Source organism: Patiria miniata, unplaced genomic scaffold, assembly GCF_015706575.1.
Source record: "Patiria miniata isolate m_02_andy unplaced genomic scaffold, ASM1570657v1 HiC_scaffold_7, whole genome shotgun sequence".
Taxonomy (NCBI): domain Eukaryota; kingdom Metazoa; phylum Echinodermata; class Asteroidea; order Valvatida; family Asterinidae; genus Patiria; species Patiria miniata.
The window spans coordinates 27378395-27396173 of record NW_024037074.1 but is presented as its reverse complement, the minus strand read 5'-3'; the positions used below and the strand labels follow the sequence as shown (position 1 = coordinate 27396173).

At 40.4% G+C, this 17779-nt stretch overlaps 3 protein-coding genes across 3 annotated transcripts in view; 2 read left to right on the top strand and 1 right to left on the bottom strand.

Moving 5' to 3' along the window:
- Nucleotides 1-4681, top strand: part of LOC119745073 (fibrillin-2-like) — a 42563-nt gene extending 37882 nt beyond the window's left edge. The window contains exons 46-51 of the mRNA XM_038221296.1: nucleotides 1032-1254; nucleotides 2170-2254; nucleotides 2794-2882; nucleotides 3258-3547; nucleotides 4431-4517; nucleotides 4625-4681. Of these exons, the coding sequence (XP_038077224.1) occupies nucleotides 1032-1254; nucleotides 2170-2254; nucleotides 2794-2882; nucleotides 3258-3547; nucleotides 4431-4517; nucleotides 4625-4681 (831 nt within the window). The remainder of the gene's footprint in view (nucleotides 1-1031; nucleotides 1255-2169; nucleotides 2255-2793; nucleotides 2883-3257; nucleotides 3548-4430; nucleotides 4518-4624) is intronic.
- Nucleotides 4682-9778: 5097 nt separating this feature from the next.
- On the bottom strand, nucleotides 9779-11270 carry LOC119744534 (complement C1q subcomponent subunit B-like). Its single transcript, XM_038220501.1, has one exon. It carries the CDS (start codon nucleotides 11268-11270, stop codon nucleotides 10455-10457), a length of 816 nt encoding a protein of 271 aa, XP_038076429.1. The 3' UTR covers nucleotides 9779-10454.
- Nucleotides 11271-15683: 4413 nt separating this feature from the next.
- LOC119745072 (uncharacterized protein K02A2.6-like) lies at nucleotides 15684-16355 on the top strand. Its single transcript, XM_038221295.1, has one exon. The coding sequence runs from the start codon at nucleotides 15684-15686 to the stop codon at nucleotides 16353-16355; it is 672 nt and encodes a 223-aa protein (XP_038077223.1).
- Nucleotides 16356-17779: the final 1424 nt, after the last annotated feature.

Genomic DNA, 17779 nt, shown 5'->3' with positions numbered 1-17779 from the left:
TTATTCGTGAATACATCTTTGGAAATGAACCTCAAACGTGTGTCGCTGCCCACTTGAATGCAGAAAACATCTCTACAACCAATCATATTCCTTGAGATGAAAAAGGTTCAATAGTTGGATTATTCACGAGTAGATCATCTGCTTCCTACGCGAAGCGAGAGAGTCAACGCCAAGTAATAAGTAAACAAGGCCCTTGTTTCGAATTTTGTTTTAGGACTTATCTTTGCCTTTCAGAAAAGTAAGGTTTGTATCTGCAAATGAAGGTTTTGGATAATAAAATGACAACAAATCTTGTTTTCCAAGGTGAAACTTGAAAATAGTGCGGGAACGCATCTTCAATATCACAAGTGACTTTTACAATTTATTTCAATTAAAACCGGCCTCATCTCTTCAGAAGGAACGGGGGAGAGAGCGACGACTTTCTGTGCCCCCGGCTAAACCAAAGCATGAGGGGTAGCCTATAGGTTTTTGTTAAGTAGCATGTTGTTGCAATGGAACAAACATTTAATTGTCCCCAAATAGCTTTTTGACCAAACAAATTGCAAACATTGGGAAATTGACCTATGTAGAAGTCGTTTGTGCCACCCAATGAAGTCGCACGACAGGTTACCGGCAACACACATATTTTAAAAACACGGCCACAGATCATGAAATATTATTACACTAGTGGGCCCATTGAGTACCCCCCCCCCATTTCAACATGGTTGCCTCGCCTCTAAAATGTGATAGCGATGGCTCCAGATCTGAACGATTACTTGTGTCCTAAATATCAATACCTGTGTAATATTTTTATGCTTTTATGAAAAAGTGCCCAATTATTTTTTTTTACATATCTCTGGAGTACTAGGAAAATAGCAATATAAAAATAAACAACAACAACGACAGCAACAACAATAATGACGAAAAATCTATATCCTAGGTGAATTTTGAAAAAAAAGCGCGTGGGAACGCACTTATGTCACAGGTGACTTTTACAGTTGCAATTATCTCGTCTCTTCACTATCTTAATATGTTTCTGCTTCATTATGCAGATCGTTAACAAACTTCGGGGAGATAGTTCCACCGACCGTGTGACTGCGGTACACGTTTTGAGCTTTGAAGAAGGCAGTGTAGTTACACACGTGGCACTAGCATTACAAGGGCAACAACCCTCGGTGAATGTCATCAGCAATGTCATAGCAGCCGGCGACACACTAAACGACGGTGTTGAGGACATACCTCTCCTCCCCAACTCTGTCAGTAACATAAATACAAGTAAGCCTTGTCAGTGCATTAGTTCCTGTACGGCCCCAAACCGCCCAGCCACTAGCCAGTCACTTTCAGTAATGCCCCCAACTGCCCCAGCACTGTATGGATTCTTTATAACAAGTAGTTATGAGTTAAAGGAACATTTTGATAGACCGGGAAACTTCCTCAATCAAAAATGCAATCTCTGCGACCATCCGCCCAGTTAAAGGTGGTCAATATATAGAGCCTGAAAGTACGCAATTTTGTCTTTGAGCTTTGACATACGAACTTTCACATCTGGTTTTTCGTACCTTTTATTTTGTTCGATCTCGTTTGTTTTCACATCGCGTACTTGCGTGATAATAAAAAATGATAACGACGCGGAGATTTAAGTACCTACATCCGATGGACTCGAGATTTAATCGGGCTCATCAACGGTCACTTTAGATTTGTTTGTAAATGAGAGTTAGTCCTTCAAGTTTATTAAAAAAAAACGTTTATCCCAAAAGACATTTTAGTCTCCTATTTAAGTTTTAGTTTGTACCAAAATGACCGCCACACAATTATTTATCTTTGTGCAAGAACACCTAGTTCTTGTAGTCCACATGTATTTTACAGTTTCCATACTAGATTTTTCAGTTTCCATAAATTGAGTTGCTAGTAACAACTTTACTTAGGACTTTGCGAAGGTGATTTTCTTAAAAAAATAAATAAAAAAATATATATATATTTTAAAAAGAATACATTTAAACATTCGGACTTTAAATTCTAATTTTCCTTTTCCAGCTGTCCGGAAGCGCGCCACCAGTGGTCAACTTCCAGGCTCTATTGAAGACATTGTCAGTGCGGTTTATTTAAACAAAAACCCTCAAGTGGATTATTAATGAAATGCCTTTTGTTTTCAATGCAGTAAATTACACTCTATTGATTTTGCCGTATTAGCGTTGTTATCAGACTGCACTCGAGATGATTGCTTGAATGGCGGAGTATGCGAGAGGTCAGACTTCTCCCCTCGGCGAACTTGCAGGTAATGTCAGGGGCGGAGCTAGGATTATATGAAAGGATCGGGGTATATTACAATACAAAGCAGAACATGACAAGTGGGCAGAAGAGTGCCTGAGTTCTTTGAGTATTTATTAATTACTTAGAAATGGAACAATGAAGAGAGCTCCAGAGCTGAATGTAGATTTTTTTTAATTTGGGCATCAGCCCAACACACTTCCGTGTGCCTCGTTTCAAATGATTAGATACACTGATGAATAATATATAAATGGATTTGTCGATTATCAGTTATTGAGAATTACGATATCGACTATTTGAGCTGATATTCTTGTACGCAGAGTGTTAAGTTCGTAAATATCACGTATCCATGATCTTAGACGGGAATGGTGCGATTCCTCCTTTCCTGTCCGTTTATGTTTTTTTAATTTTTAGCTTGACCCACATCAAGAGTGAATAGAGCTGGAGGGGAAAATCTTACGGGGAAATATCCGTTTGTTGAGATAATATTGTTGAAGGCGTGTTGGCATGTTTAGATACATTTTTCAAAACTTTTATGTGTTTTAGTTGCCCTGCATCATTTACCGGAGACCGGTGCGAGATTCAAATACCAACTTCAACACCAGCAGAGACAACCACAACGGTCGCCTCAGGAGGTACTTCCATTTACAATTAATGTCCATTACCAACCCCTTTTTTCATCATAATGGTCCTAAAAAGGTTTAGTTGACAGCCAATGCCTTTTTGTAAGATTGATAACAGACCCTTGGTGCAGATTTTATCTGTAGCAATTAACTCCAAATTGTTCTCTCATGAAAATAAGTCAAATACCAACGTAGAGAGGTTTGCTGGTAAATGTATGTAGAGTATGCAATACGGAAGTGACGTCATGACTATATTTTGTAAAAAAGAAAAGAAAACGAAACAAAAGAGTTTGAGCTCAACTGTGTTTCTTTCCACAATCTGAAGGATTTATCCTATAACAGAAATCTGTTGAATTCAGCTCTGTTGCACTATTTGTGCTGCTGCAGGTGGTGATGTATCTTCTCTAGCTACAGTTCTCATCATAGTCGGTTGTGTTGTTCTCCTGTTGGCGATATCAGGATTAGTTCTGTGTTTTTGCATGCTAATGAGGCGCCAATACGTTAAGGATCAAATCAACCGCCAGTCAACCAGACAGTTCCAAGCTAGTAGGGGACCCATCGATTTTGGAGAGTGCAGATTGCCCTCTGAAGAGGGCTACAGTGCAGCTGACTACCGTGGAGAAGAAAGGCGGATGAATCGTCTCGCTCATGTCATGAGCCAGTCCCCTTACTTGCAGGTAAAGCTGGTTAAAATGTTCTCTCCCAGGATGAGCAATAAATGTGACCCTATTGTAATATACATGGGACTTGAAGTCACTCAATTATGGGGATTGATGCTCCTTTAAATAAGACTCCCTTGCTTGAAATTAGATCCAGAAACAAATATACAAAAATTGTGTTCATTATTTTTAATTTTATTTATTTCTTCTTTATACTGGGTGGCCCATTCAGTCCTTTTTTTCAGGATTGATCTCCCATGGGTCCCTGGATTTTACAGGGTGTATATTTACAATTAAGTTAAACATCATATGAAACATCAATGTGTCCTCTTTCCAATGATACCTTGATTGGGTGTCTGTGGCCACGGATGACTGAGCATTCATTGTTATTCTGTCAAGGGTAAAAACCTTTACTGAGCCAAGTTTGTAGAAAAGGGTAACTGGTATTCCGGGCATGTGAAATGGCTTAATTTAAAGAAAGAAGACATCCTTTTCATTACACTATTTATTCAATTTTGACACAGTGATTTAACAGCTCTTGTTGCCTAATGCCTTCAACCTTTCCACCATCTCATTTCCACACAAAGCTCTGCTCGACGCGAGCGCAGTTCCGGGGGGGGGGACATTTTGTCCAGCCTCCCCCCCCCCAAAAAAAAAATTCCCCTTAAAAAATCATAAATGGCAGTAGCCAATGTTAGAATTTGACGTCACATGCGAATTGTCTCAGCGCCCCCCAAAAAATATAAAATAAAATAAAATAAAATACAAATTGTCGTGAGAAGGGGGCATTTGTACACTAATAGGAAGTGTGCTTGTAAGATTTTATCAGCGCTCCCCATTGACAATGTCACAGGTATAGCCTTAACAACAAGCCTAATTATTCTTTTGATGTGACACACAGACTCTGCAGAACCAGCCAGAATTATTCATCCGACCATACTTGGTGACTGGGAACGAGGAACTGGAACGTTACCGAGAAGACGAAGCGGTAAGTTCACAGGATCGAAACATTCACATTCAAATATTGAATGATGTACCTCTAATTCCAAGACTTGTTTATTTTAATACATGAATGATGTTTTTTTGTTGTTACAGCGTTATGGAAGGAATGTTGCAGGCCGCGTGGTGTTCAATCCCTCCCTCTACCGCTAAGCCTCATTATTGGCAACAGCTTCCGCAGCTGCAGCTGATGTTCTGTGAGGCAACGCCCATGGGATAAGTGGACCGAACCTTTATACCACGATTATTAGTCTCACAGTTATTCAAATTCAAGTGAGAAGCAATGCTTGGACTTGATATTCACCTTCCCATATTCTTTATTCATGTTTCTCTTGTTCTTAAAGGAGAAGACAAAGCAAACAACCTTTTCCAAAAGTTACTTTTTACGTTACATTTTAACTCAGTTGTAGCTGATCTTGGATTCCGTAAAGCATGTTGAAACTATACCCATCCTCTACCAAACACTACTTGAGTCATTAGTGATATAGAAAATATAAGCATTTAGTGTTATCGATGTTTTTCTTCAACCACCTACTTGCATTAAACAATACATTATGTGAAATATCTAAATAATCTCAGCCCCTTATTATTGCCGCCTTGAGCACACGTATTGATATTGAAATTCTACGCAGATAGAACTGTTAATTGATTGGTGAAGTGGTTCTTTTTATAGTGTGTTCTTTATTGGTGTATTCTAATCAGTAATGTGGAATACGGGATCTGTTTGTATGTAATCAAAAACACTGCTCAGGCTGTTTTAAATATTATATGTTGCTTTGCATTTTGATCAGCTATATTTTTCACTGTTTTGAGTTGAATACATTAATGAGCGGATGAAAATATTAAAGAATTGTGTTAACGAACGAGTGCACCGTACGAAGCGACTGCATCTTCACATCGATTCCAGTGTTCTTTATGCCCCCAAAATGTATTACTGACGTTATAGTCAGATTTTGAACACTTGGAGCAGTGTGAACCAACATCTACACGATTTGTCAGGTGCATGTGATATATTAATTTTCGCATTACTATCCATTTAATTTGATAGAAATTAGATGCTGTGTACACTTTATTGTAATACTCAGAGTAATGACACAAACTACAGCAATTAACGATAATTAAGTCCGCCATGTCTCTAAATTGCATCCATACTTAAGCTCAAACAGGCATATCAACATTTTTAATACAATATTTTACATGATTAATCTCAGTCACCGACCAAAGAAAACGAATGACTTATATAAAACCTATTGCTAGTGGCATTGTATACCTAATGAAATGCGGAAACAATGTTTGTTTTGTCCTATTCAATGTACCGTAATACATTTTTGAGGGGTGTTTCGCGTTTTCCAACTTTTGATTGTTAAAATTCTGGTTTTGCATCAATTTGAAAAAAAAAGAAATGTTGAGGTTTATCTTGAAACAGCTAAATATTTAAACAAAATGTATTCAATATGTCCAGTGTTATTCAATGTTAAGTGTTACACTGGCAACCCATTGAAATTCTACACAGTTGCTAGAATAGAGTTGTTAATTGATTGAAAAAGATTTTAATTAGTTTGTCTTTATTGGTGTATTTAACCTGCAATGGGGATAATGGGTCTGCTTGGTATGTCTTTCATTTTAAACATGAACAGACTGCAAAGGCTGTATTATGTTGCTTTGCATTTTAAGAGCTATATTTTACACTGTTGTATACATTGATGAGCAGAGGAAAATATATATTAACGTACTGTTGACACTTTAATGTAATACTCAGAGTAATGACACAAATTACATCAATTCTTCAATGATAATTAAAACCCTTATGCTCGTAAATTACATACATACTTTAGGTCGAGCAGGCATATCAACATTTGTTATACAACCTTTTACATAGTTAATATCAGTCACAAATCAAAGAAAATGACACATATAAAACTTATTGCTAGTATCATTTGATGCCTAACGAAATGCATAAACATTTTTGTGTGTTTGGGGGGGGGTGGATTTTTTTTGCTTTCCAGACGGTAACCATTTTTTTTTGGGGGGGGGGGGTTGTTTCGTGTTTGCCAAACTTTGATACTTCGAATTCTGGATTAGTGTCCGTTTTGAAATATTAATTGTCGTGGGTTGTCCTGCAATTTCGATTAATTTACGCATTCGAATAAAATTCAGCACGGGAAATGTTTGACGTTTTCCTTAGGTATTTTGTTTAATGTATTCAATATGTTAAGTGTTATGAAATGTTAGTGTAAAAACCCCGAGTTGTGTCAAACAGCTTTATTTTGATTTTTTTTTATTGACTGTTAAAATGATAGGCCCACCCAATCTCACGAACGTGTCCCTTTTTCATATGAAACAAAATATAAGCATTAACTATGGCAGCTGCCCAGACTGTGGCTCATGTAGACCCATCTACAGTTGGTTGGTTATTGTTTACGCATGTTTGGTCAAGCTATATAGTTAGGTGCGGAAGCGTATTTAGGACACAACCAGAAATGATCTCCGCCAACTATTCTGTCTGGGCTGATTGCTATTTCGCCCGGGCGGGTTACTATTCCAACCGGGCTGTTTTATTAGTATTCCGCCCGGGCGAAATAGTAATCCACCTGGGCTGAATAGTTATCCACCTGGGCTGAATAGTTTTCCGCCCTATTTCTTCCCGACTGATTACTCTTCCACCTTGGCGGAATACTAAACCGCCGGGCGGAAACCGGAGATGATAAAATTTCGTACCCCTCCCCTACCCTATACTTTAATCTGAAAATAAAGCTTTATGCTATTGGGCTTAAAACTGCTGTGCTACCCTGCGGCAAATTATGAGTGTTCTGCTTCGCATAATATGCAAAGAGCCGCCCAGTGAATACTTATATGTCCGTCATGTAGTATTATACTACACCTCATAAATATTTATGTTCAAATTAAAGTGCGTCAATGGCCGATTTCTCCGCGTGTCCGGGAAGTAAAAATGATACGCGCCCATGCCAGGTGACGTCTTCCCGATGAGTAGCCAGCTCGATGCCGTGCGGCACCAAAAATTTTCTCTGGAACCCGCCTCGTAGACATGTAGTCTGTGACATGTAAAATTTGCGGAACCAGTCTGTTAGTCCTTGTAACTACTGCAGTAAAGACACGTTAAAGAGTGTTGGCACCGCACTATTTCAACCCTGTGTCCGTGACACACAGAAATATACTAGTACGAGTAACGTTACTAGGTTTCCGGCAGTGACTGACGAAGAACTTGAATATCTTGTGGCAATATTTATTGAGCCGGTTCAGGGTGTTTTTTTGGGCTTTTGATTTAAAACACGCCACCTCTTCTTCCTTATGTGGGGTTGGGTTGATTTTAGCTGGTTGGGCTCGGGGTTAGTGGTGATTACATCAGGGACGTAGTTGATTTCATCATAAATCCAGTCACAATTTTACCACAAGACCAGTCACAAGTTTTTCACAAGTACAGTCACTGAAGACCAGCCAAAAGACACAGGAATTCTTTGCCAAAACTCATTTGAATATCGTGTGATTTCAAATGAGACCGAAGGACTGCGCTGACGAGCAGGTACAGGTTATAGACTCTACTACATACCTAGATGAAATGTGTAGGTGATAAAGATTCTTCTAGCACTATTTCATAATATACCATGGGTATATTTTGAATTAAGCCAACCCCACTACCTCTCAAGCCGCTCTACGTGATTCATTTCCGGACCTTATCTTCCATCCCACAAAGTCCTCAAGCTACCTAGGTCATATCAATGGGCCCAGGCTTGTACCAAGGTATGTTTGTATTAAAACAAAATATCCCCCCATTTTTGGATGTGTGTGCTGGGGGTTGTGGAATTGGGGATGGGGGAAGCCTCAGACAGAGGTCTCAATCACACCGATTAAAAAAAATGAACGGAAACGAATTTTCAAATTACTTTGGTAAGACCCTGCATCCTCTGATAAAGCCCGACAAGCCTGACATTTCTGATGGAAAATTAATTTAACAGGCTTCTATCCTCTCCTAACCGTGGGCGGGGCTAGTGTTTGACTATAAGCTTTCGTGAGACATTGACTAGCAGAAATGCACAACATTTTTTATATTCTTCTGCAAATAAACCGCCTGTGGGAAGTAAAAAAAAACATAGAGGTGGGGGCTAGATCCCATCCGACACTAAGTTAAACAGTTAAAATTAACCCTTTTTTTTCAGACAAGGGGCGCTTGTTGTCATAGCGACTTGGGCTGGCCACCGTTTAACAATGCAGCTTTCCATTGTGACCTTTCTATGCAAACAACAGGGGGAGCTGTGCAACATAGACACAACTTTTAATGTTTCGCTGACCATTTTTGGCACCCTAACAATTCCCAAACCTCTCGTGACGCCCCTGCCCCTAATAATCCTTTGTGCATGCTGGGATGAAAAGGGACTCTTTACTCTAGCACAACTTTAATCACATTGAGCCTCATTTTTTTCACGATCTTTTCAAAACCAACAATCAATCATAAACGCTCCAGCCTTCAGCATTCATCACACCTAAAACCCAATCCAACCGGATCTTCGACTGCCCCTATTTGGTAGATTAAGAACCCCATTTGGTGAGGAAGAAGTAGGCGGGAGTAAAAGTAAATAGGCTTCCGTTAGGTGTTGCAAATTTGAAAAGCGGTGGGGGGGGGGAACTAATTGTACACTAGAGTGGCCTCTCTGTGTTTTTTTCTGTCCATTAAGATTTCAAGAATAATAATAGTAATAATTTATTCATTTATAAAGCGCAAATTCCAATATGATTTTGTTCAAATGCGCTGAATTTTGTTCAAATGCGAAGAATCAGTGTAGGGAAACTAGATAAGTAGACAACTAAAACAGTTTTTTTTCTTGGAGGGACGTGGGCTTGCTCCCTCCTTCCCTTAACACCAACCTGTCCTGACCCCTACCTGAAACCCCACAACCATTAACCCCCAACTTCCTCACTCTTCAACCCCCACCCAAACTCAACCCCCACCCGAACGTCGAATCCCACCCATCCTCCGCCAATCTTCTAAAACCTATCCCCAACCAGTCTTAAGTTGACCTTTAAAACTCAGCGCATATGTGATCATCCTGACTTGCAAGACAATAATTTAAAAATAAAAAAAAATACCACAACATTTTAAAGTAAATTACTGACTTTTTCTGCTATCATTTAATATCATAGCGATTATGATTTTAATAGTCAACAGAGTAAACATAAGTGCTTGTTATTTTTTTTCCTAGTGAGTTTAAGTAGAATTTCATTGTTAATAACAAGGACAGACGATCACAATCGAAATTAAACAGTCAAAACGTCTTTGTACTTTAGTTTCCTGTGAATTAGATTGTCAAAACATAGCGTATAATATGAAAACAAATCTAACAAAATATATTTGATACATTTTATAATTATAAGGTGACTTTGTGTTGCACCTTTCAGGTGCTAGTTAAAATAGTACGATATGCATGAGAAAATTATCAACACTTCTGGGAACCAATTTCAGTATCGTAAACTTCATGTTTTTGAACAATATGCTATTTGGTTACAATAACAGTGCACAATGCATCGTTAATAATTGGTATAATTATAATAACATTCTTGGTTGAAAATATGTCATTTTATGCTTGATAGCCACTGTTGTTTTTGCCCTGTTCTCACAAAAGATTAATATAATGTAAAGGCCTTTTTTCAATGACAACTCTGCTACTTCTTAAATTATTGGATGAACATGCTAACAATTTTGTAATATAAGGTTTTGAGATTATCTTTTTAAATTTCTTATTACTAAGTACTCTTTCTTGTCATAAATCCACGCCTGTGTATATGCTCTAAATACATTTTCGAAATAAAAACAGCATTGTGTAGCTTGAAAAAAAAATAAAATTTAACATATTCATTCATAATATTTTGGAAAGATGTTTGAGCGATGGGTGATTATATGGTTGATATTTGTTTATTTGGGGTAGAGGAGGAAGCCGCTAAATGAGTTGTAGGGAAATTGTGTATCACCATACGCCATACCATGCATCGTGAGATACACCACGTCTCCCTGCTGCAGAACCAGCACCGCGCTCCCAGACACCTGCTCATAATGACTTGGATCATTGCTATTGCCAGTGACAACATAGTCGCTATTTTTCCTCAAATGAATGTAGAGTGAGCCAGTATTATAATATTTCAGCACAGAAAAATGAAACACATAGGTGCCCGGCACATTACCAGTGAATGCACCTGTTTCTAGATCAAAGTTGGTACCTGGCAGAAGTGTCTTGGTCTCCTGAAAAGGCAAACGGGTGTTGTGACTCGAAGAGGTATCAGTAGAGCTCGTCCTCGTCACAGTAAATGCCACCCGCTGGTTGGAGTCGCCTGGTGTCTCCCCTGGCTCACCCTTTTGACCTTTGACACCGGTTTGCCCAATTCCTCCAGCTGAACCTGGTGGACCTCTCGGACCTATCTTGCCAGTCAGGCCTATCGCATCGTCGCCTTTAGGCCCAGGATTGCCAAATGCTCCCCGCTCACCCATAGGTCCGATCGGGCCAATCTCCCCTTTTTGACCTGGCTCACCCACAGCACCCTTTGACCCCGGCTGACCGTACGGCCCAGGCAGACCTGGTATTCCGGGTGTGGCAGCAGGTCCTTGGCAGCACATTTGACACGTTGGGGACGCAGGACCGTCCGAGGGAACCGGCCCAGTATCGGAAGCTTGGAGCTTAACAGAGTTTCCCAGAAGGAGGGCGATTGACAGAATGGTTGCCACGCAGATCTTCATCTGTAAAGAAAAAATAAGGATACAATACATAAATATTAGAAAAATGTTGAGGTCAGGGAAACTTGCGGAATCGCATAGGAAAAATAAACATGCGATTTGCCGTGGTTAAAACAAAATGAATGTTAGTGTGTGAAGTGTGTGACCATTTCATATCACAACTGATGAAGTTCGAAAATGTTTCCGTTTTAAAGTTCCCAATGAACGGAATTCCTGGCCCACTTACTTCGCTGAAGCCATCGAAGTGATCACCTAAAAGAGATTCTTGAGAATCGTGTTGCTTCTGACCAAATAGTGCGTTATATTTTAACAATCATGTTTTTTTTGTTATATTTGTATTATTATTATTATTATTCAATAATAACTTAATTTGGGTGGATTATTTTGTTCAAAGTGTTATCCAAAAGTAAGAAACTTGCAACATGGGACAGACACGTTCATGCCAAACCAAAAGGAACGTTCAATGATTTTTAAAAATAATTGGTTTTAGCATCAGTCACCATCTGTAATTAACGGAGTGATTCTTAGAACCTTTTTTTTTAAATTGATGACATTCTGTTACAACGGTAAAATAAAAAAAAATCAACATATCAACATTAAAGAAATATGACTGTTTCGATCAATGTGAATCCCAGTTGCACGCTCAGTGAATTCCCAGGGTCTATTGAGAGTATCCATATCATTGCTAGAGTGGTCCATATTTCCTGTATCCGTTCTTTATGACCAACTTAAGCATACGTTTTAATGCAATTAGAGTAATTGACGGAAACAGGTAAACACATCACTACTTTTGTTTTGTCTGAAGAGAAAAAGTTTGAATCAACAGGGCAAAAACGAGAAATGAAAGACGGGAATGGGTTGATCTCACTGATTTTTTTTTTGGATCAGGTTATTGTAATAACCCTCATTATATCATTTAAATGATTCAATGATCAGCCAATATTATTCTACTTAAATGCTTCAATCACAGCAAGCCCACATGTAATGTATTTTGTTATGCATTGCAACATGGCACATGTATGCATCAGAACAACATAAATCGTGTCTGTGTCAGTATGAGATCAGATAATAACAAAGCATTGAACATTACATTGGCGATGAGATAAACAGAATAAACCTCTGATGCCTGGGTTAGCAAATGAATACCTAGTAAAGCAGAAACTAATGAAGAAAAAGGAGTGAATTTGTGGCGAAAATTGACATTGACATCGTGTACTTTTGTTGTAGTAACAGCATGACCACGGGATCAGGACATCAACCTGTACCGATAACTGTTGCAACTGAAACCAGAAACTTGAAGAGTCAACCATTTACTCGCCCTGATGACCAAATATCAACTGGAAAAGCTTGGGAAGAATGGCTAGAGGGCATAGAGAGAGAATTTTGCTACTTCAAAATTAGCAGCCCCATCGACAAAAAGGACGCCCTGATCATTTATGGTGGCAAAGAAATCGCCAGACTGAAGAAAACCTTACCCAATCCAGGGGATGTGGATGATGTTTATGAGAAGCTGAAGACACAACTGAACGGTTACTATACCCCAAAGAAAAAAAAACCTTCATGCCAGATACCTGTTCCTGAAGATGAGACCCACACCCCAAGAAACCAGCATGGCTTATGCAGCTAGGCTAAGGGAAAAGGCCATTCAATGTGAGTTTGGAGACACTCGTGATGACCGAATTCTAGAGCACCTGATCTAGCAAAACCATGAGACCCCCTGATGACGTAGCAAGCAATGTAGCCAAGGTGGGATATCAGCAATCATCACGACAGAAGAAATCCACAGGTGGGCATTATGGAAAGCCCAAATTCCATAAATCACCACCGTGCGCCTACTGTGAACTGACCGACACCCACCCACAAGGCAAAAACTGCCCAGCCTGCGGCAAGAAATGCAACAAATTCCAGAAGTGGAATCACTTTGCATTCGTTTTCCGAGCCGACCGACCCCGTGAAGAAAGCAGAGCCCAGCCCAGTCAGCCTGCCCCCCCCCCCAAAAAAAAAAATAAAAATAAAAAAATGTTAAACCCGAGAAGCGTGGGAATCGCGTCAAAAAGACGAGCATGGAAGAAGACGATCAAACTTCTTCTGATGACGAATTCTTTGACGAGGCAGTCAAACACCTGAAGCAATTGCGGGGAATCGCAAAAAAAACATCCATGACGACAGCACAGTCACAGTCTGCATTGACAACGTTGATGTGCGGATTGAGCCAGACAGCGGAGCAGAGGTAAACATCATGGACGAACACCAACACAAGGCACTGCAGCACAGATTGAGCAATCCACAAACACTACAGGCAAGCCATATCAAACTACACACCTTGCAGAGCGACTTACCTGTAAAAGGGGAGTTCCAGACGATCGTCAGAAATGACACACGTGGAGCAGCAACAAAGTTTGTTGTTGTCAAAGGCAGAATTTACTCGCCTCCACTTATCAGCAAAAACCCTCATTGAACTGGGGATGATGAAACTCCAACCAGAAAGCTTCCTTGCAGAAATAAACGACCTTCGAATTCTAGAGAAAACCCAGACTGTCAAATCAGTCAGCAACACCGCCACAGCTCGCCAACAGACACAGAAAGTCATCGAGAAATACAAAAAGGTATTTCAGGGTATCGGCCTGATTCGAGATGTCAAGAGCGACACAGACATCTTCGCAAAATTCAACATGAAGCCAGAAGCAGCACTGGTAGGCCAGAAACCAAGACCCGTAGCATACTACCTCCAGAAACCATTAAAAGAATGGTAAGACCAGTGCATCAAGGAAGGCATTTTTTAGGAAGTTTCCCCAGGCGAGCCAGTGACATGGTGTTCCCCACTCGTGTTGCAACTTAATACACGATTTGGACAGACGGTGAGAGATGAGCTACAACCACACATGATCAGAGCTAGCGTCGATCTACGCGTTCCAAACAAATTCATGGAGAGGAACAGGATCACCCAAGGGCCTATGGTTGACGATGACTGCAAAGTCTTCTCTAAACTTGACATGAAACAGGGCTATCACCAGCTCCTACTAGACCTAGAATCGAGAGGCGTAGCAACCTTCAGCACACCTTGGGGCAATCTTCGTCCAAGACGATTAATATTCGGTGCCAAATCATCCCAAGATATCTTCGATGACACTATCTTCAAAATCTTAGGGGACATCCCAAAGTGCCTTAACCAGCTAGACGACTTCCTCTCGGGAGGCCGTAACATCGAAGAACACGTCAAAGCATTGCAAGCAGTCTTGCAAAGAGCAGTTGACTTTGGTGTTACCTTCAACCGTGACAAATGCCAGTTCGGAGTTGAGGAGATTGAGTTCTACGGCTACAAGTTCACAAAGGATTGACTCAAGCCAACATCCGACAAAGTTCGAGCAGTCAAAGAGAGCAAGCCCCCAGAGTCCAAAGAAGCCGTGAGAAGTTTTTAGGCATGATTGGATATCTCTCCAAATTCATCCCTAGATGTACATCACTGACAGCACCGCTGAGAGAGCTGACACACAAAGACAGCAAGTTCAAATGGGGACCAGAAGAGAACACAGCCTTCGAGAAGCTGAAGGACAGTATCACCAATGAAGATACCAAGGCGTACTTCAACCCAAAACTGCCAACCACAGTGCAAGCTGAAGCAAGCGTTTATCAAGGTCTATCAGCTGGACTCTTCCAAGAGACTCCCAAAGGACTTCAACCAGTACACTTCATCAGCCGCACAATGACACAAGCAGAGAAGAGATACAGCCAGACTGAAAAAAAGCTCTAGCTGCCCAGAGGGCGAAAAGTGGGCATCTATCTTCACGGTACACCCAAATTCCGCATCATCACCGCTCACAAACCCCTGATACCCATGTTCAACAAGAATACAGCCAAACTTCCCCCAAGAATTGAGAAATGGGTAATGAACATGCAAGACTTCGACTTTGAACTTGTCTATGAACCAGGCAAGGACGAAGCAGACCCGCTAGACTTCCTTTCTAGACACCCCCTGCCGGAGACTGGAATGGATAGCACCGAGAAGATGATAAAACAAGTCATAGAAGCAGACCATGCAGTTATCATCGACTGAATCAGAGATGAAACTCAACATGACAAACAGCTCCACAAACTACACAAGAGAATCCGTGCGGAAGACTGGGAAAGTCACAGAAAGGATCCAGACATCACACCTTTCTATTCAATCCGACAGGAGCTGTACGAAGCAGACGGCCTGGAAGTTCCGACTTAACCGCATCGTCATACCCAACTGCCTGCAGCACAAAATCATCTAGGCAGCACACAGCTTAGGACATCTCGGGATGACGAAGACCAAGCAGATGCTCCGAGAGAAATACTGGTTTCCAATGATGAACAGTATGGTGGAGCAAATTCTTCGGACAATGCTACGAATGCCAGGTCACTACGAAAGACCATAAGCAATATCCAATCGAGATGACACCCATACCAGAGAAACCATGGGAAGTTATCGCTGTAGACCTCGGAGGACCGTACCCAGATGGTCACTACAGCCTAGTCGCTGTAGATAAACGTACGAGATACCCAGAAGTCAAGACTACCCACTCAACGACGTTCAAACCAACAATGGAGAAATTGAAGGAGATGTTTGCTGCACACGGGACACCACGACGACAAGAAAGCGACAATTGGCCCCCTTTCGATTCCAAGGAATTCACAGAATTCACCAAGCGAGAGGGATTCTACCACTATAAAGTCACACCAGACCATGCCAGAGCTAACGGAGAAGCCGAGAGTTTCATGAAGCTGCTGAACAGAGCAGAGCAAATCGCCCATCTTCAGATGAAAAGCAGAAACATCATCATCCAGGAGATGCTTATTGGATACCGCTCAAAGCCGCACCCAGCAACTAACATCACACCATACGAAGCACTGATGAACAGACCGGTGAGAACAAAGCTTGACCACAAACCCGCAAAACACACCCAAAATATCAAGGACAGCATCATTGACGAAAGCGACAAACAGTACAAGGAAAGGCTGAAACAGAATGCTGAAAACAGGAACACAAAACAACACAACTTTGTAGTTAGTGACTACGTCCTTCTCAAACAGATGAAGAGGAGACAAATGGAGTACAGCATATAGTACACAATACAGATGACGTAACCGTGCACCAGGATGATGCACAACCCGCGAACGACTGGAGAGAAGACATTCTTCTTCAATCGTATCTTCAACCAGATCTATCTTCAAACAAAGAATTTACATCCAGATCTGTCTTCACACCGCCAGAAGTAAACCCATAAACGCAGACATTACCAGAACCAAACACTAGGCCAAGAAGGAACCGCCAACGACCAAAAACAGACAACAAAAACAGACTAGAAATGTGTTTGTGGACAAACACTGAGCTGTTTCGACCGTTTTAGTAATGACTGCCGTAAAGGGGTTTCATCCAGGTCGAATGAACATGTACATGCGTATTCTATATACAAAAAGTGTCCATCTTATGTAAAACAAACCCAATTTTTCATGACGTCAAGATGACGGCACACATTTTTTGAAATGTCCTGTATCTATCTACGACCTAACAAACCTTTTGCCAAAAAGAATTTTGAATTAACCACGTTCTATCGATGAGATATGACTAAAAGGTCCAAAAATTGAATAATTCATATAAAATCTTATGATGACGTCATCGAGACGTCACTGCAATTTTTGTCTATAACACTTCCTGGAATATCTGCATACCGAGATTGAACCCAACCGGACCTCAGGTTCTCTAGATATAGTGACTTAAACTATGCAGTGTTAGGATGATGTCAAGTGACACGTGATGACGTCATGATTCGACCTGAATCTTCAGATGGTGGTCTAAGTGTGTGCCAGGTTTGAAGTCAATCGGACCGTATTTCATATTTTTTTTGCAAAATTTGAAGAAAATATTAAAATTTGAAAAATTCATAAAAATTCAGACGATGTTGTCATGATCACGTCACTTCAGATTTTGAATGCTTTTATCTATACCTACCTACCCACCAAGTTTCATAACGATCAGACATACCCTTATATGTGAATCACAAAATCACGTTTTTGATGACGTCACGATGACGTCACACATTTTATGAAATTTTGTGCATCTATCTTTCACCTAACAAACATGTTACAAAAAGAATTTTAAATTTACCACGTTCCATTGATGAGATTTGAGTAAAAGGTCCAAAAATCGCATAATTTATATAAAATCACATGATGACGTCATCATGACATCACTGCTATTTTTGTCTATAACATGTCCCGGAATACTTGCATACCAAGTTTGAACCCAATTGGACCTCCGGTTTTGTAGATATAGGGTCTTAAAGTATGCACCTTTAGGATGACGTCATGTGACACGTGATGACGTCATGATGACGTCATGATTCGGCATACATCTTCAGATGGTTGTTTAAGTGTGTGCCAGGTTTGAAGTCGATCGGACCATATTTTATATAATTTTGCAAAATTTGAAGAAAATATTAAAATTTGAAAAATTCATAAAAAATCAGATGATGACGTCATGATGACGT

Coding starts and splice junctions, on each gene's coding strand:
- LOC119744534 (XM_038220501.1), bottom strand. CDS start 11,270: ATGAAGATCTGCGTGGCAACCATTCTGTCAATCGCCCTCCTTCTGGGA.
- LOC119745072 (XM_038221295.1), top strand. CDS start 15,684: ATGACACCCATACCAGAGAAACCATGGGAAGTTATCGCTGTAGACCTC.